This window comes from Somniosus microcephalus, chromosome 13 (assembly GCF_052327205.1).
Source record: "Somniosus microcephalus isolate GS21.2 chromosome 13, FLI_Smic_1.0, whole genome shotgun sequence".
Lineage (NCBI taxonomy): Eukaryota > Metazoa > Chordata > Chondrichthyes > Squaliformes > Somniosidae > Somniosus > Somniosus microcephalus.
Window position 1 is genome coordinate 12,282,665 of NC_140999.1, and position 20,580 is coordinate 12,303,244.

General features: G+C 45.6%; 1 protein-coding gene across 1 annotated transcript; it reads left to right on the plus strand.

The window, feature by feature from the left end:
- The first annotated feature begins 7,633 nt into the window (after positions 1 to 7,633).
- On the plus strand, positions 7,634 to 18,590 carry LOC147108060 (sphingosine 1-phosphate receptor 3-like). The gene is made up of 2 exons (XM_086004512.1): positions 7,634 to 7,896; positions 14,012 to 18,590. Exon 2 carries the CDS (start codon positions 14,188 to 14,190, stop codon positions 15,331 to 15,333), a length of 1,146 nt encoding a protein of 381 aa, XP_085860638.1. The 5' UTR covers positions 7,634 to 7,896; positions 14,012 to 14,187; the 3' UTR covers positions 15,334 to 18,590.
- The last annotated feature ends 1,990 nt before the right edge of the window (positions 18,591 to 20,580 follow it).

Below are 20,580 nucleotides of genomic sequence, written 5' to 3' on the forward strand. Positions count from 1 at the left end.
TACAAATAACTACACATGGGTATGATCTGGTGGTCATTACGGAAACATGGCTGCAAGATAATCATGACTGGGAACTAAACATACAAGGGTATTTGACAATTAGGAAGGACAGACAGGAAGGAAAGGGAGGTGGGGTTGCTATGTTAATCAAGGATGGAATCACTGCAATAGTCAGAAATGATATTGGGTCAAAGGATCAGGATAGTGAAATAGTTTGGGTGGAGATAAGGAATAAGAAGGGGAAAAAGTCACTAGTGGGCGTAGTCTATAGGCCTCCTAACAGTGGCAACTCTGTTGGTCGGAGTATAAATCAGGAAATAGTTGGGGCTTGTAATAAGGGAACAGCTATAATCATGGGTGATTTTAACTTTCATATTGACTGGACTAATCAAATTGGGCATGGCAGCCTTGAGGAAGAGTTCATAGAGTGTATTAGGGACGGGTTCCTTGAGCAGTATGTAACTGAACCAACCAGGGGGCAGGCAATCCTAGATCTGGTCCTGTGTAATGAAAGATCTGGTCCTGTGTAATGAAACAGGATTAATAAAAAATGTCTTAGTAAAGGATCCCCTTGGAATGAGTGACCATAATATGGTTGAATTTCAAATTCAGTTTGAGGGTGAGAGAGTTGGATCTCAAACCAGCATACTGAGCTTAAATAAAGGAGACTATGAAGGTATGAGAGTAGAATTGACTAAAGTGGACTGGGAAAACAGATTAAAGTGTAAGACGGTACAAGAGCAGTGGTCTACATTCAAGGAGATATTTCACATCTTTCAAGATAAATATACTCCACTGAGGAAAAAGGGGAGTAAAAGAAAAGACAGCCATCCGTGGCTTAGTAAAGTAATAAAGGATAGTATCCGACTGAAAACAAGGGCATATAAAGTAGCCAAATCTAGTGGGAGGATAGAAGATTGGGAAGCATTTAAAAGCCAGCAAATAACTAAAAGATTAATTAAGAAAGGGAAGATAGATTATGAAAGTAAACTAGCAAAAAATATAAAAACAGATAGCAAGAGTTTCTACAGCTAAAAAAAAAGAAAAAGGGTGGCTAAAGTGAACGTTGGTCCCTTAGAGGATGGGACCGGGAAACTAGTGGTGGGGAACATGGAGATGGCAAAGACGCTGAACAAATATTTTGTATCAGTCTTTACAGTAGAGGACACTAAAAATATCCCAACACTGGACAAACAGGGGGCAATGGGGGGAGAGGAGCTAAAGACGATTAAAATCACTAAGGAGATGGTACTCAGTAAAATAATGGGACTTAAAGCGGATAAATCCCCCGGACCTGATGGCCTACATCCTAGGGTCTTGAGAGAAGTGGCGGTAGGGATTGTGGATGCATTGGTGATTATTTTCCAGAACTCCCTGGACTCAGGAAAGGTCCCGGCAGATTGGAAAACTGCTAATGTAACACCCTTATTTAAGAAGGGAAGTAGACAAAAAGCTGGAAACTATAGACCAGTTAGCCTAACATCTGGGGTTGGCAAAATGTTGGAGTCCATTATTAAGGAAACAGTAACAGAGCATTTGGATAAACATAATTTAATAGGACAGAGTCAGCATGGTTTTATGAAGGGGAAGTCATGTTTGACAAATTTGCTCGAATTCTTTGAGGATGTAACATACAGGGTGGATAAAGGGGAACCAGTGGATGTGGTGTATTTGGACTTCCAAAAGGCATTTGACAAGGTTCCACACAAAAGGTTACTGATCAAGATAAGAAATCACGGGATTGGGGGTAATATACTGGCATGGGTGGAAGATTGGCTATCTAACAGAAAACAAAGAATTGGGATAAATGGTTCATTCTCGGGCTGGCAATCAGTAACTAGTGGTGTTCCGCAGGGGTCATTGCTGGGACCCCAACTCTTTACAATCTATATTAACGATTTGGAGGAAGGGACCGAGTGCAACATATCCAAGTTTGCCGACGATACAAAGATGGGAGGGAAAGCAATGAGTGAGGAGGACATAAAAAACCTGCAAAAGGACATAGACAGGCTAAGTGAGTGGGCAGAGATTTGGCAGATGCAATATAATGTTGGAAAGTGTGAGGTTATGCACTTTGGCAGAAAAAATCAAAGAGCAAGTTATTATCTAAATGGAGAGAAACTGCAAAGTGCTACAGTACAAAGGGATCTGGGGGTCCTGGTGCATGAAACACAAAAAGTTAGTATGCAGGTGCAGCAGGTGATCAGGAAGGCCAATGGAATCTTGGCTTTTATTGCAAGGGGGATGGAGTATAAAAACAGGGAAGTCTTGCTGCAGTTATACAGGGTATTGGTGAGGCCACACCTGGAATACTGCGTGCAGTTTTGGTTTCCATATTTAAGAAAAGATATACTTGCTCTCGAGGCGGTTCAGAGAAGGTTCACTCAGTTGATTCCAGAGATGAGGGGGTTGACGTATGAGGAAAGGTTGAGTAGGTTGGGACTCTACTCATTGGAATTCAGAAGAATGAGAGGCGACCTTATCGAAACATATAAGATTGTGAGGGGGCTTGATCGGGTGGATGTGGGGAGGATGTTTCCACTGATGGGTGAGACTAGAACTAGGGGGCATAATCTAAGAATAAGGGGCTGCGCTTTCAAAACTGAGATGAGGAGAAACTTCTTCACTCAGAGGGTAGTAAATCTATGGAATTTGCTACCTCAGAGAGCTGTGGAAGCTGCAACATTAAATAAATTTAAAATGGAGATACACAGTTTCCTAGCAGATAAGGGAATTAGGGGTTATGGGGAGAGGGCAGGGAAGCGGATGTGAGTCTAGATTCGGATCAGCCATGATCCTATTGAATGGTGGAGCAGGCCCGAGGGGCCGTATGGCCTACTCCTGCTCCTACTTCTTATGTTCTTATGAACCTTTCTGCCTGGCCGTTAGTAGAGGGATGATAGAGCGCAGACCTGATGTGTTGGACACCATTCACATGCAGGAAGGTTGCAAACTCCTGTGATACAAATTGTGGACCGTTGTCACTTATGAGTTGTTCCAGTGAGCCATAACGGCTGAACATCTCACCCAGTTTCTCAATTGTTTTCTCTGCCGTGGTAGACCTCATCACAGCGACCTCCGGCCACTTGCTACGAGCGTCTACAACCACCATAAACATCTTCTCTTCGAAAGGACCGGCGAAGTCCACATGTACTCGCTGCCACACTTCTGCAGGCCAATCCCAGGGGTATAGGGTTGCCAGCTGTGGAACATTCCGGACCCTTTGACATGGGGAACATGTTTTGGCTTTCTCCTCAATATTCCCATCAAGGCCTGGCCACCAGAAGTAGCTTCTTGCCATTTCCTTCATCCGAACCATCCCACTGTGGCCTGTATGACGTTGTTGCAGTATAGGTTCCCTCAGAGGTGGCGGAATGATGACACGGCGTCCCCAAAGAAGACAACCTGCCTGGACGGAGAGCTCATTTCTTTTTGAAACATAAGGTTTCAAACTAGGAGAATCTCCTATAGCTCTCCCTCGAATGACATCGTCCATTACCTCAGACAGGACTGGATCGTTGCGGGTGTACCTTCGCACCTGAACTGCAGTGACAGGTGCTCCCTCCACTTGTCTAAAGTAGAAGATGTCTATCTGACGAGGCTGTGGGGGAGTAACAGGCAAGGGTAGCCTCGAGAGACCGTCTGCGTTGCCGTGCAAGTCTGATTTGCGATATTTGATGTCGTATGTGTGTCCTGACAACAGTGAAGCCTACCTTTGCATCCTGCTTGCAGCAAGAGATGGAATTCCGGTGTGGGGCCCGAAGATTGAAGTCAATGGACGGTGGTCCGTCAGGAGTGTGAACCTTCTCCCAAACAGGTACTGATGAAATTTTCAAATTCCAAAAACGATTCCCAAGGCCTCACGCTCGATCTGCGCATAGTTACTCTCGGCCTTGTTCAAGGTGCGTGATGCGAAGGCGATAGGTTTCTCTTCACCCGAAGGCATGATGTGGGATATGACTGCTCCCACACCATATGGTGATGCATTACATGCTAGCTGCACGGGTAGCTTTGGGTTGAAGTGTGTCAGGACCTCCGACTTCAGCAATGCTTTCTTTGCTTGGGCGAAAGCTTCGTTGCACAGTTCAGTCCATTTCCATGTTTTGCCTTGACATAGCAACTGATGTAACGGCTTCAGCAATGTTGCTAAGTCTGGAATAAACTTCCCATAGTAGTTAAGTCGCCCCAGAAATGAACGTAACTGGCTCACATTCTGGGGTGCTGGGGCCTCCACGATCGCCTTGACCTTTGACGGCGCCTTATGCAGGCCAGTAGCATCAATCACATGCCCCAGGTACTCAACTGAAGACTGAAAGAATTCACATTTGTCTTTACGAACTCTGAGTCCGTACTCTTTCAGTCGTTGTAGTTTTGCATCCAAGTTCAGAAGATGATCCTCCTCATTTGTCCCAGTGACAAGGATGTTGTCCAGGTAGCACTGGACTCCTGGCAGTCCACTCAAAATCTGATCCATTGCCCTTTGGAATAGAGCAGGGGCCGACGTAATTCCAAACGGAAGGCCGCAGTACCTGTATAGCCCCTTGTGTGTCACAATTGTCAGCAGCTCCTTTGATTTGTCATCGACATGCATTTGTAGATAAGCCTGGCATAAGTCTATTTTGCTGAACTTTTGCCCTCCGGCCAGGCCCGTAAAAAGATCATCAATGAGGGGAAGAGGGTACTGTTCCGCAGACAGCACTGGGTTAATAGTCACTTTAAAATCCCCACAGATTCGAACAGATCCATCCTTTTTCAGGACAGGAACAATGGGTGTGGCCCATTTGCTCACGCTCACAGGCTCCAGGACTCCATTCTCGACTAAGGCCTCCAAGTTAGCCTCAACTTTTGGCCTAATTGCATAGGGTACAGGTCGGGCTTTGTGAAACTTCAGCTTGCTGTCAGGTTTAATGTCCAGTCTCATGCTGATCTTTTTCATACTCCCAAGTTCCCCATTGAAGAGTTCTGCATGTTTGTTTAACACTGCAGTCAGACCTGACTCCCCTTTTGACATCATGCGGACTGCAGGCCAGTCCAGCATGATTTTCTCTAGCCACGCACGTCCCAGTAGTGATGGGTAATTTCCCTTTACCACATATAGTGGGAGTTTTGCAGTCTGTCCGTTCAATTTAACTGTCACCTCAATGGCGCCTCTCATGGCCACAGGTTTGCCGGTATACGTCTTTAGCACAATGTTTGTTGGCTGAAGGGTATGATGCTTTAGCATTTTGTTGCAGACAGTGTCTGAAACAAGGGACACAGCCGCGCCTGTGTCCACCTCCATCCGCACTGATTGTCCCTCCACCAGTGGTGACACCCAGTAGCCATTTGAATCACCTGCAACTGTTAGTATGTGCACCTCTTCCTCCTCAGAGGTGTCGCTCCCCTCTGTTTTGCTTGTTCCATCATACTGCACTGAATGAACACTCTTTTTCCTCTCTTGTCCAAATACAGACATTTTGCTTCCATGCTTCCCAGCTCTGTCTGTTCTTTTTTTACCTCTACAGGCGCGTTCAATGTGACCCTTTTTGCCACAATTTCGGCATTCCAGCTCCGTACACCAGCAGTCATTAGCGTGATGGCCCGTTTTCCCACAACGGTAACATGTGCCGTTCCGCGCACCTTTAGGCTCAGACGACACCTTGTGAACTCTCCCTGTTGAACTCAACTGGTGAGCCTCCTTTTCTGCCATCTCCATGGAGACACTAACCTCAATGGCCTTTTCAAGAGTAAGGTTGTCCTCAGTAAGAAGGCGCTTCTGTGTGGCTGCATTTTGCAGACCACACACGAGTCTGTCTCTAATGGTGTCCTTCAGCACCTCCTTGAACTCGCAGTGTTCTGATAACCTTTTTAAAGCAGCAATAAACATCGTCACTGATTCCCCCTCCTCTTGATTCCGTTTGTGAAATCTAAATCTCTCAGCAATAACCAGAGGTTTTGGTGAAAAATGTGCTCCAAGAATTTCCACTAGTTGCTTATATGTTTTAATTCCTGGTTATCTGGCTGCACGAGGCTGCAAAGTAAATTGAATGTCTTCGGCCCCATTACACTCAAAAAGGTAGGCACGACCTTTTCGTTTGCCACCACATTCACCAATACAAAATAGTCAAAACGTTCCATATATGCGCTCCATTGCTCCACATTTTCATCAAAATCACCGATGTTTCCTAATATAGTAGCCATCTCACGTTTCAAATTAAAATTTCTGTTTACTCACTGCCATAACATTAATGTGATGCTGCAATCTCTGTTCCGAGTGTTTTGCAGTCGAAAACAAGAAAGTTCCCACAACGCAGATTCATCCGATCCTCGTCGCCACTTATTGTGTCAGTACCTTTCTACCTAGACACAATTTAGGTCTCAGAACCCAGAGATTCAAACATGAAGTGCTTTATTCGAAGGGAAAAGGAAGTTCTGGAAAGTTCCGAACAAAGAGAGCTAAACTTAACCGAGAACACCCAACCATTTATCTGCTGTGACAGCGCCACCACAGGTGGGAGGAGAACACACATATTACTACTTTAAAGGCGCTGTATAAATACAAGATGTTGTTGTTAATGGGTCAAAATGTCTTAACACCTCATGCAACTTGATTCCCTTTGAACTGGAGTCACTGTTCTATGGAAGCAGACATGGCGGCCAGTCTGTGCCAGTGGAGTCGCTCAAGCAGCAATGAGATGAACAGTCAGTTCATCTGGTTTTGATAGTGGTGTTTTGAGGGTACAATGTCGGTCAGGACACGGAGAGGGAACCCCCTGCGGTTCTTCAAATAGCCCCACAGGAGTTTTGGTATCGATCTGAATCACTGGAGCAGACAGACGGAGCTTCTATTTAAGATCGCGCCGAAAAGTCCGTCCCTTCCGAACGTCCCTCAGCACTGGACTGGATTGTCAGCCTAGATTATGTGGGCAAGTCCTGGAGGGGAGAAAGAAAGACTTGCATTTCTACAGCGCCTTTCACGACCACCAGACGTCCCAAACGCTTTACAGCCAATGAAGTACTTTTTGAAGTGGAGTCACTGTTGTAATGTAGGAAACATGGCAGCTAATTTGCGCACAGCAAGCTCCCACAACCAGCAATGTGATAATGACCAGATAATCTGTTTTTGTTATGTTGATTGAGGGATAAATATTTGCCAGGACTCCCCTGCTCTTCTTCGAAATAGTGCCGTGGGATCTTTTACATCCATCTGAGAGAGCAGACGAGGCCTTGGTTTAACATCTCATTCGAAAGACGGAGCTGAAACCTTCGGACTTGGAGTGTGTATCTGCTAGCTGAGCCAAGCTGACTGGCCTGTGGATAGAGAGACAGAAATGGGCAACCATGCACAGGAATAGGTGCCCCAGAGTCCAGGGGGCTGTAGATTCAAAGTGCAAAGCACGTTTTCATCTGACAATTTATGCTGGAGGTGCAGCTAGCTTGAGTTTCTGCTGGAAGAAAAAACATTCACATCGAAAAATAACGTGTGCTAAATATTACCATGGGTGAAAGTCACTTTCCTTGGCACCGGATCAATACAGTCATTAGTGAACAACTTGGCCTCAAATTGCATGGTCGGGCTGTAGTTTGGTTGGTGGAGCTGATAAGCAGCTTAATGTCCCGCCTCCCCCAGAAGCACACAGACAAAAGAGGGACTGACGAGCACTCTTTAAAAAATTCACTGCAGCCCAGCTTCCCATAGACGGGAAAGTGCTCAAATCAAGGGAGGTGTTAAATGTTGACGCGGAGTGCAGAACACAATAGTTACTGCACTGAGAAGAGCTCACATCTTCTCTTTACTGGAACGTAACTATAAAAGGCAGATTTTTAACTGCTGGCTCCAAGCTGTCTGAAGTGTGTGTGTGACTTGCAGTGATACCAGTTGTAAGGAGCAGCCTGTCGCCTCTGGAAGTATTGAAGGTGCGTGCAATGTTTCTGGAACTTTATTCAAGTGCTTCTGAAAGTTCAGCAGAACGTCGTGAGATTAATTTTCTGGCTGTTGTAATGTATTTAAGTTTAAATTTAGCTGGCTACTAGTTTAAGAGTTGGGATGTTAGAAGTGCTGGTGTAAATCATGTAATCATTATGGAGGTTGTGTAGCATTTCAGCATAATATTTACATACATGTTAGTCATCTAATAGATGCATATGGCAATATAATTGCTGTCTGTGGACAGATTAATATAGATAAAGAAACAGGGAGAGACACACAGTGAGTGAGAGAGACAGAAACCGAGGGAGAGACACACACTGAGTGAGACACAGAAACAGAGGGAGAGACACACTGAGTGAGAGAGACACAGAAACAGAGGGAGAGACACACTGAGTGAGAGAGACAGAAACAGAGGGAGAGACACACTGAGTGAGAGAGACAGAAACAGAGGGAGAGACACACTGAGTGAGAGAGACAGAAACAGAGGGAGAGACACACACTGAGTGAGAGAGACAGAAACAGAGGGAGAGACACACTGAGTGAGAGAGACAGAAACAGAGGGAGAGACACACTGAGTGAGAGAGACAGAAACAGAGGGAGAGACACACACTGAGTGAGAGAGACAGAAACAGAGGGAGAGACACACACTGAGTGAGAGAGACAGAAACAGAGGGAGAGACACACTGAGTGAGAGAGACAGAAACAGAGGGAGAGACACACTGAGTGAGAGAGACACAGAAACAGAGGGGGAGACACACTGAGTGAGAGAGACACAGAAACAGAGGGAGAGACACACACTGAGTGAGAGAGACAGAAACAGAGGGAGAGACACACTGAGTGAGAGAGACAGAAACAGAGGGAGAGACACACTGAGTGAGAGAGACAGAAACAGAGGGAGAGACACACACTGAGTGAGAGAGACAGAAACAGAGGGAGAGACACACTGAGTGAGAGAGACACAGAAACAGAGGGAGAGACACACACTGAGTGAGAGAGACACAGAAACAGAGGGAGAGACACACACTGAGTGAGAGAGACACAGAAACAGAGGGAGAGACACACACTGAGTGAGAGAGACACAGAAACAGAGGGAGAGACACACACTGAGTGAGAGAGACACAGAAACAGAGGGAGAGACACACTGAGTGAGAGAGACAGAAACAGAGGGAGAGACACACTGAGTGAGAGAGACAGAAACAGAGGGAGAGACACACACTGAGTGAGAGAGACAGAAACAGAGGGAGAGACACACTGAGTGAGAGAGACAGAAACAGAGGGAGAGACACACTGAGTGAGAGAGAGACAGAAACAGAGGGAGAGACACACTGAGTGAGAGAGACAGAAACAGAGGGAGAGACACACTGAGTGAGAGAGAGACAGAAACAGAGGGAGAGACACACACTGAGTGAGAGAGACAGAAACAGAGGGAGAGACACACTGAGTGAGAGAGACAGAAACAGAGGGAGAGACACACTGAGTGAGAGAGAGACAGAAACAGAGGGAGAGACACACACTGAGTGAGAGAGACAGAAACAGAGGGAGAGACACACTGAGTGAGAGAGACAGAAACAGAGGGAGAGACACACTGAGTGAGAGAGACAGAAACAGAGGGAGAGACACACTGAGTGAGAGAGACACAGAAACAGAGGGAGAGACACACTGAGTGAGAGAGACAGAAACAGAGGGAGAGACACACTGAGTGAGAGAGACAGAAACAGAGGGAGAGACACACTGAGTGAGAGAGACAGAAACAGAGGGAGAGACACACTGAGTGAGAGAGACAGAAACAGAGGGAGAGACACACTGAGTGAGAGAGACAGAAACAGAGGGAGAGACACACTGAGTGAGAGAGACAGAAACAGAGGGAGAGACACACTGAGTGAGAGAGACAGAAACAGAGGGAGAGACACACTGAGTGAGAGAGACAGAAACAGAGGGAGAGACACACTGAGTGAGAGAGACAGAAACAGAGGGAGAGACACACTGAGTGAGAGAGACAGAAACAGAGGGAGAGACACACTGAGTGAGAGAGACAGAAACAGAGGGAGAGACACACTGAGTGAGAGAGACAGAAACAGAGGGAGAGACACACTGAGTGAGAGAGACAGAAACAGAGGGAGAGACACACTGAGTGAGAGAGACACAGAAACAGAGGGAGAGACACACTGAGTGAGAGAGACAGAAACAGAGGGAGAGACACACTGAGTGAGAGAGACACAGAAACAGAGGGAGAGACACACTGAGTGAGAGAGACAGAAACCGAGGGAGAGACACACTGAGTGAGAGAGACACAGAAACAGAGGGAGAGACACACTGAGTGAGAGAGACAGAAACCGAGGGAGAGACACACACTGAGTGAGAGAGACACAGAAACAGAGGGAGAGACACACTGAGTGAGAGAGACAGAAACAGAGGGAGAGACACACTGAGTGAGAGAGACAGAAACAGAGGGAGAGACACACTGAGTGAGAGAGACAGAAACAGAGGGAGAGACACACTGAGTGAGAGAGACACAGAAACAGAGGGAGAGACACACTGAGTGAGAGAGACAGAAACAGAGGGAGAGACACACTGAGTGAGAGAGACACAGAAACAGAGGGAGAGACACACTGAGTGAGAGAGACAGAAACCGAGGGAGAGACACACTGAGTGAGAGAGACACAGAAACAGAGGGAGAGACACACTGAGTGAGAGAGACAGAAACCGAGGGAGAGACACACACTGAGTGAGAGAGACACAGAAACAGAGGGAGAGACACACACTGAGTGAGAGAGACAGAAACAGAGGGAGAGACACACTGAGTGAGAGAGACAGAAACAGAGGGAGAGACATACACTGAGTGAGAGAGACACAGAAACAGAGGGAGAGACACACACTGAGTGAGAGAGACAGAAACAGAGGGAGAGACACACTGAGTGAGAGAGACAGAAACAGAGGGAGAGACACACACTGAGTGAGAGAGCCACAGAAACAGAGGGAGAGACACAGAGTGAGAGAGACACAGAAACAGAGGGAGAGACACACTGAGTGAGAGAGACAGAAACCGAGGGAGAGACACACTGAGTGAGAGAGACACAGAAACAGAGGGAGAGACACACTGAGTGAGAGAGACAGAAACCGAGGGAGAGACACACACTGAGTGAGAGAGACACAGAAACAGAGGGAGAGACACACTGAGTGAGAGAGACAGAAACAGAGGGAGAGACACACACTGAGTGAGACACACACACAAACAGAGATATACACACAGCAATGGACAGAGAGAGAGACGCACACAGAAACAGAACGAGACACACACATACAGTAATGGATAGAGACAGAAAATAGAAACAGAAAGATATATATTTAGTGATAAAGAGACAGCAACACAGATACAGAAACAGAGAAAGATATACATCCACAGAGACAGAGAGAGAAAGAGACACACAGAGGAAGGCAGAGAGGAAAAGAGGAAGAGTAAACAAAAAAAGCAGTAAACCACAAGGAGACAGAGACAAGAAGTGAGACAGAGAAAGTGAGGAGAGAGGCAGGAGGGCATGCCTGGTGAGACCAGTGAGGAGCGCTGATCGGGAGCCTCTAACTTTCCAGTTATTCATTTAAAGTCAGGTTCATGAGTGAGTAAAGTGGATTCATGAGTTCCAGACCAGCTTGTGAGTGCCTCTCCTTGTCAAGTGTGCTTGATCGGGGAATTGGCCCTCAAGAGGGTTCATCAGCCCCCAAAGGGGTGGAAGTACCAAAGGTCCCTAACCCTTTATGTGATGCCAAGTTAAATTTACATGTCTGTTTTATGATGGTACCGTAAGATCAGTTTCTTAGTTAAAATGTTAAATAAATGGGACAGATCATTCTGTGGGTTTACAAGCCTGATTCAAGCGTTAATAGCAGAGGATATTGGTTACACGTGAATTTCTTTTGGAAGTGGCAGTTTTTTGTCTCAGTAATAGGCGGGGTGGCTTTCTGTATAAACCGCGATTTACCTTGGGTCTGCCTGCAACACTGTGTCACTTTTCCCAAACTGTGCTCTTAATCCCCACTGAAACTTCGAAATAGATTTCCAATACAACGGTTAGGGGTTAGGTAGATCTTCTGTAAGATGATGTTATTTCCAGACTGTGAGAAATTTGCCAGCGTGAAAATCCGATTGATTCAGAATCGGATGGAAGTAACAACCAAAGCAACAAGCTAACTTGTTGGTTTTATTCTGCTCCGTCTCCCCTTTCCCGATGCTCCAAACAACTGGGAATTAAACGAAAGAAAGAACTTGCATTTATATAGCGCCTTTCACGACCTCAGGACGTCCCAAAGCGCTTTACAGCCAACGAAGTACTTTTGAAATGTAGTCACTGTTGTAATGTAGGAAATGGAAATACGTAAAATTGTAACATATTAGTTGTATTATTAATTATTAATTTATCAAACATTGACTGATTTAATTGAACAGTAAAGTGTAAAAATTGTGGACAGACTATTGTGGATAGACTGGAGCTATACCAGCTTGAGATCGCTGAACAGACTTCAGTTATACTGCCAGCTCCGTGTTGCTCTGCGGCCAGGGGAGAAGAGAGTCAGGTGTGTGTGTGTGTGTGTGTGTGTGTGTGTGTGTGTGTGTGTGTAGCTCTGCTCACCCTCATCCAAATGCCGGTTAAATTGTAAAGTTGGCAGGGAGTTCGGCATGCTAATGCGGTCAAATCTTCGTTGGGATGCCCTGTGAAAACCTCTTCAACATTGCATATTACACTTGGCTGCGTGTGGTTTAGGTGTCACACCACTTTGCATTGACGCGAGCTATGGAGTATAAATGACCAATTAAAGTCTTTAATAAAAACAGAAAATGCTGGAGATACTCAGCAGGTCAGGCAGCATCTGTGAAGAGAGAAACAGAGTTAACGTTTCAGGTCGATGACGGTCATCAACCTGAAACGTTAACTCTGTTTCTCTCTTCACAGATGCTGCCTGACCTGCTGAGTATCTCCAGCATTTTCTGTTTTTATTTCAGATTTCCAGCATCTGCAGTATTTTCTTTTTGAATTAAAGTCTTTATTTGGATTACTGTCCCGTACATTTTTGGGGGATTACTCAATTGCACATAGACACAGCTAGGAGTGTTATCATATTCACTGAAGATTATCTTGGCCCACACACCAACATCTTCATATAATGTTGACCTTAAGTACTCTATTTTTGTTTGTGGAGCACATATCTAGACTTTTCAAAAAGGTATAATTTGGGAGATTACTAGTGTTGGGAAGTAGCTGTCAAACATCAGTTGAGACAAAAAAAAATCTGAAATTTGAAACTCCTGAAAATCCACAGCAGGCCAGTTAGCATCTTTAACGTGTAAAGACAGATTACCGCTTCGAGCGTAGCCCCTTCATCAGAGCTCGGTTCCAACAAAAGGTCTATACCCGAAAGGCAAACCCATCTTACTCTTTTCAGGTGCGATGGAGCTGCTGTGTATTGCCAGCATTTTGTTTCAGAATCAGAAATTTGTGTTAGAATGGTCTGAGACGCGCAAAACAATCTGATAACCCTTCCGACGAACTCATAATTGTACCGCGTGGTACTTGTCTCAGTTCAAAAGCCTGGGGAAGCCTGAAGGACTCAACCTTGGATGATTTTTAACGCCTTTCAGGTGAGACATTAAACCGAGGCCCCCGTCTGCCCCCTCGGGTGGACGTAAAAGATCCCACGGCACTATTTTGAAGAAGAGCAGGGGGAGTTCTCCCCGGTGTCCTGGACCAATATTTATCCCTCAATCAACATCACAGAAACAGATTATCTGGTCATTATCACATTGCTGTTTGTGGGAGCTTGCTGTGCACAAATTGGCCGCCGCGTTTCCTACATTACAACAGTGAATCCACTTCAAAAAGTACTTTGTTGGCTGTAAAGCGCTTTAGGACGTCCTGAGATTGTGAAAGGCTCCAAATAAATGCAAATCTTTCAAGTCTTTATTAACAGGAGCGCAATCAACTCTGTGTAATTTAAACCTCGGATTACTAGTAGCCAGGATCCCTTTTATTTTTGATCACTGAAATATTGAGCGTCTGTCATTACAGAAATCTAACTTTGTCTAAATCCGATTATAAATGTTTTCCTCAGGGCAGAAACATCAATTGAAGGACTGCGGCTGAAACACTGCACGATAGCCAAGCCCACCATGGACAGGGCGTGACAGTGAAATGGACCAGTCGATGCAATGTGTTGACGGCGCCCTCTGAAGCTTGAAATGCGTCAGTACACACAGTAGACACAAGGAAGGGAAGCTTCTTTGGAACATGTCCACCAACACGGTGGTAGATATGGCTTTGGTCAGTATTTTCCCCGTGAATGATATCATCAACAGGCATTATAACTATTCAGGAAAGTTGGACAAAAGGACAGAGAATGGTTCAGTCAACGCCAAAGTTGTAATAATTGTACTGGTTTGTATATTGATCGTCATTGAGAATGTGATGGTCCTCGTGGCTATTTGGAAAAACAAGAAGTTTCACACGCGGATGTACTACTTTATCGGGAATCTTGCCCTTTCGGATCTCTTGGCCGGTGTGGCGTATGTAATCAACATCCTTATGTCTGGTAACCGGACCCTGTCCCTAACACCAAACCTATGGTTCATCAGAGAGGGCAGTATGTTTGTTGCCTTGTGTGCCTCAACCTTCAGCTTATTGGCTATCGCCATTGAGAGGCACATGACCATGGTGAAGATGAGACCCTACGACTCCAAGAAACAGTACAGGCTCTTCCTGCTCTTGGGGGCTTGCTGGATGATTTCCGTCCTTCTGGGGATCTTGCCCATTATTGGATGGAACTGCATCGGCAGCCTCAGGTCTTGCTCCACGGTCCTGCCGCTCTACGCCAAAAGCTACGTCGCCTTTTGCATCACCATCTTGACCGTCATCTTGTTCTCCATCGTGATCCTGTACGTCCGCATTTACCGGCTCGTCAACAGCAGCAGCCGCAAGATTAAGACGCGGAAGAACGCCAAAAGCAACCAGTCGGAGAGGGCCATGGCTCTCCTGCGCACGGTCATGATCGTCCTGGGTGTCTTTATAGCCTGCTGGTCGCCGCTCTTTATCTTCCTGATGCTCGACGTTGCTTGCAGCCCCAAGCAGTGCGAGATCCTCTACAACGCGGACTGGTGCATTGCCCTGGCTGTGCTGAACTCGGCCCTGAACCCCATCATTTACACCTTGTCCAGCAGGGAGATGCGAGGGGCCTTCTTTAAGTTGCTCTGCTGCTGCTTGGTGGGCTCGAGTGTAGCCAGGAACCTGCCGATAGCACCGACCGCAGATAACAGCAGGAGTAAGTCCAGCGGCAGCAACTTCAACAAGCCTAAGGAGGAGGTTGACTCCCCAACCATGCTCATTTCGGCCTGTATAGTTAAGGCAAGTGACTTTTCACTGGAGAAAGGGAAATCTTGAACATCCTTGTGGCATTTCACAGAATAATCCAAGGACAGCATATTTACTTGCATCAGGATTGTGATTTAAAAACTATTGATGTCAGTTTTTCTGTTTCAATATATAAAGTAGCATTATCTTGTACACAAATAGAGTATCACAACAGTGTTGATTGTTTCCACTTGATAAACATGCAGTGACTATATCAACTTTGTTGATTCTCCAGCCCAAAGGCCGCCACACCTCAAATACACGGAGTCCCGATTGTCAGTGTACTATATGATAGCCACCATGGTTTGCTTTCATGTCCACAGATTAGGGGAGGTTAGGGGGATGGCAGAGAAGGAAGGTAGTCAGCCAAGGCCCCCGCTTTTGATCGCTCTCAAGTGAGTCCAGCCGGAAAGTGCGGTCAGTAGGCGGGGACCGGAGCAGGCACAGAGAGTTGTGATTATTTTTCCACCCTGTGGCCGAAGAGCTTGCCAACACTTCCTGTCTAGGCTCATGCTCGGGCAGGGCTCCAGGGAGTTGGCAGTGCGTTGGAGCAATATCCAATGCCTGCAGGACTGGACAAAAATGGTCCCCTGAGGCGGATTACCTGGCAGTAAACTCAAGTGGGAGCTCGCATGAGTTACTCCTGATGTGTTCTTACGGTTTCTGATTAAATTCCTTGATGAGTTGATCACTCTCCTGGCTATCTGCCACTCCAGGCACGAGATAATGAAAAGCAGTTCACTCTAAATAGTGAGTACCACTTTAACACAAACTTAACAGGAAGTTCCCATCCATTGCAGGGATCGGTGCTAGGACCCCAGCTATTCACAATATATATTAATGATCTAGATGAGGGAACTAGATGTAATATCTCCAAGTTTGCAGACAACACAAAGCTGGGTGGGCGTGTGTGTGCTGTGAGGAGGATGCAGAGAAACTCCAGTATGATTTGGACAGGTTGGGTAATTGGGCAGATGCATAGCAGATGCAGTATAATGTGGATAAATGCGAGGTTATCCACTTTGGTGGCAAAAACAGGAAGACAGATTATTATCTGAACGGCAATAGATTGGGAGAAGGGGAAGTGCAACAAGACCTGGGTGTCCTTGTGCACCAGTCGCTGAAGGTAAGCTGCTGCTGTTATCTGGATGGAAATAGGTCCTTTCGATCCACTTTATCTAGGCCCCTCAGAATTTTATACACCTCAATAAGGTCTCCCCTCTGCCTCCTCTGTTCCAAAGAAAACAGACCCAGCCGATCCAATCTTTTCTCATAGCTAAGATTCTCTACTCCCAGCAACATCCTTGTAAATCTCCTCTGTACCCTCTCTAGTGCAATCACATCTTTCCTGTAATGTGGTGACCAGAACTGCACGCAGTACTCTAGCTGAGGCCTAACTAGTGTTTTATACAGTTGAAGCATAACCCCCCTGCTCTTGTATTCTATGCCACGGCTAATAAAGACAAGCATTCCGTATGCCGCCTTAACCATCTTATCTACCTGGCCTGCTATCTTCAGGGATCTGAGGACTGGTAGCAGCCCACAAATTACCAAATTTATTTTCACAACTTGCCATGGTGGGATTTGAGTTCGTGAACCTCTGGCTTAGTAGTCCAGTACCATAACCACTAGGCTACCATATGCATAGATATTACCTAAACTAGCGAACTACAAAGTAACACTGAATCCAATGGTGACTGTAAGCTGAATGAACGACAGCGACAGCAGCAGCAAAACAAATCCATCCAAATAACATATTTTGCCATTTTGTGTGCGAGGCCAGCTGTCAGTACTGCTGAGAAAGTTGGGTTGGGTTGGGTTGGGCGGGGGGGGGGAATAAGGTTGTCCACCAATGAACTCCATACCATTCAACCAATCATGGTTGATTGGGCGTTCAAGGTGATTAACTGAAGATTGCGAGGTTACGAGGGTGATTGACCAAATGATCCAGACAAATTGTTCACTTTGGCAAAGGGTTCTTTGGAAAGGAACTGGTGTGTCCCAGGATTAAGAGGGGGAAAGCGGGATTAAGAGGAGAAAGCGGACTGATCTGTTTCACCCAGGGGCTGATAGACTTTCTGAGTAAGTTAGCGGGGAGAGACAGTCGAAGTTGATAATACAAATGGGTGCAAGAGACAATTGAGAGAGAATGGATGAAAGTTTTTGGTGAGAATTTTAAAAGGGCTACTGGTGGCAAAATTTTGCTTTGTTCCTCACACTCTGTGCAACCCCACCTCCTGGTATTCCTCACTTGGCAATCATAGGGTCATCTCTGGAACTCTCTCCCTAAACCTTGTGTACTTCCCTCTTTGCCTTTAAAGCCTCCTCGACACCTACTTATTTGACTTTGGCCATCGCTCCAAAACGTAGCTCTCTCTTAAATCCTCTGCCGCTCAATCTGTCTCTCTCTTAAATCCTCTGCATAGGAACAGGAGTAGGCCATTCAGCCCCTTGAGCCCGTTCCGCCATTCAATGAGATCATGGCTGATCTGTGACCTAACTCCATATACCCGCCTTTGGCTCATATCCCTTAATACCTTTGGTTAACAAAAATCTATCAATCTCCGATTTAAAATTAACAATTGAAGTAGCATCGATTGCCGTTTGCGGAAGAGAGTTCCAAACTTCTACCACCCTTTGTGTGTAGAAGTGTTTCCCAATTTCACTCCTGAAAGGTCTGGCTCTAATTTTTAGATTATGCCCCCTAGCCCTAGAATCTCCAACCAGCGGAAATAGTTTCTCTCTATCTACCACATCGGTCTGTCTTTCTATATCTCTCTTTCTCTCTCACTCTCTCTCCTGAATCATCTACTGCTTGGATATGCCGACATGGAAGAGCTTGGACTATATCACCCCGCCCAAAGCTCCATTTCCACCAAGGACAGTGCACCAGTCACAGGCTCACTTCTGGCTTGCAATGGGTGTGGAAACTATTACCGAATGGTGGACTTGTGAGTTCGAGATGTGCTACACTAAATATAGAAGGTTGATGTAGATGTTTATGCGAAATCCCTCAAAGAGCCTGGATTATTGAGCACTATTTATTAAATATTGTGATATATTTTTAGTTGAGCTGTGAAGAAATAACCCTTTAATGCTTTCATCAGCAGTGTACATTTTGAATTATGTGTGTGTTATTAAAAATAGTGAATAGCTGGTAAACTGTATTGTGAAAGTGGCTGCGTTAAATGGACTACCTACGTACTGTATGTGAAGGTATTACTGTATGTCAGTGTACACATGAGAAAAAAGCACTTTGATTAATAAAGTATGGTCTGTGATAAGAATATTGTACATTTCAGGTTTTTTGTTTGTATAGTTACAAGATAACTGCAGTTAAAGATGGCTGTTTAGCATAACTCATCTGCCCTGAGGTCATAACCCGTCGTCCCCACAACGCCCCATCCAACAGCCTCTTGAATTACTTAAGGTTTTTGCCTCAACTATCCTACCCGAAGTCTATTGAAGTGTTGAATACTCATTAATAAAAGAAATTCCTGGTGATATCAGTCCTACATTTTACTTGCAGGTATACACAGGGCGTGTGCAGATGTATTTATGTATGTGTGCGTGTGTATTTATGTATGTGTGTATGCGGGTGCATGTATGTGTATGTGGGTGCGGTGTGTGTGCGCAGTGCTTAGGGTCGTCCGGGAAGGACAGGATTACGATTGGCTGTGATTCTTCCCATTGTCAAATAGCTTACTGACCTTCACTCTGTCGGCTCACACATTTACGAAGTACAGGAGGGCAGCTGACAACTGGTGGAAATTTCCCAGCGCGAATCAGCCCCTTCAGGGCGGGGTGGGGGGAGGAAAGAACCCTGAAAAAAACTCTGCGCCATTGCTGACTTTAAGCTGTGTCAAACACAAAAGCGACAAGAAACGGATGGACAGTGGCGGAAATGCAACAACTTCCATTTCAAAGAGCGCTTCCCATCCAGGACAGCATCTCAAAGTGTTTTGCACTAAGAGAACAGTGGATGGCAGGAGGGGGAATAGGGAAATGTGGAGAGGGTTGGGGAAGGGGGAACCAAGGAGAAGGTTTCTGCGGAGGTTTTCGAAAGCAGAGAGCTAGGTGGCAGAGCAGAGGGAATGGGGCAGAGTGTCCCAGAGGGTAGAAGTTCATTGGCTGAATGAGTGGCACCAATCTTTGAGTGGGGAGCATGAAGAAGTCCAGTATTAAAAGAAAGACATGCATTTCTATAGCACCTTTCACAATGTCAGGATGTACCAAAGTGCTTTATAGCCAATGAAGTACTTTTTGAAGTGTAGTCAATTCAATTCAATTCAATTCAATTTTATTTGTCATATATGCAGCAAACGTGTGTACTGCACAATGAAATGTTGATTTTTACGAGTCCTCCCAACATTGGAATAAATACGGCATAGCAATGATAAAAATACTAATAGAAATACAGTAATAATAAATAAAACAACAGTAATAAATAATAATAAATTATTCATTCATGAGTCTTATGGCCTGGGGGTAGAAGCTGTTTCGAAACCTGCTGGTACGAGACCGTATGCTTCGGTATCCAATTTGCGCACAGCAAGCTCCCACAAACAGCAATGTGATAATGACCGCATACTCTGCTTTTTAATGATGTTGATTGAGGGATAAACATTGGCCAGGACACCAGGCAGAACTCCCCTGCTCTCCTTCGAAACAGTGCCATGGAATCTTTTACATCCACCTGAGAGAGCAGATGGGGCCTGGGTTTAACGTCTCATCCAAAAAACAGCACCTCCGACAGTGCAGCACTCCCTCAGCACTGCACTGGGTGTGTCAGCCTAGCTTTATCTGATCAAGTCTCTGGAGTGCGACTTAAACCCACAACCTTCTGACTCAAAGGCGAGAGTGCTGCCCACTGAGCCACGGCTGACTCTGAACTGAGTCAGGAACAAATTAACTCATTTGAATTCTGTGGTTCGTGTCTTTGTTAAGCAGTTCTATCAAAGCCCAATAACGAGAGCCACACACAAAAACAAAATGAGCATCAATAGACTTAGCTCTGACAACGAGCACCTTATAACGAGTCAATCCACAGATACAGCCCCATGTTTTATATGTAAAAGTCGTGCTTTCCCAGCTGTGGCCACAGGGTGGAAGTACAGTTCTAGAGTTATTCATTGTTAGTAGCCAGTGTTTGTAATTAACAGTGCATGAAAGATTGTGCTTGCAGATAATAGATATTATAAAGGGTGTTATCACATTTAAATAGTGTATTCTCAATCATGCATGGCAGGTGGAGTTCAATGCGGAGAAGTGTGAAGT

Coding starts and splice junctions, on each gene's coding strand:
- LOC147108060 (XM_086004512.1), top strand. CDS start 14,188: ATGTCCACCAACACGGTGGTAGATATGGCTTTGGTCAGTATTTTCCCC.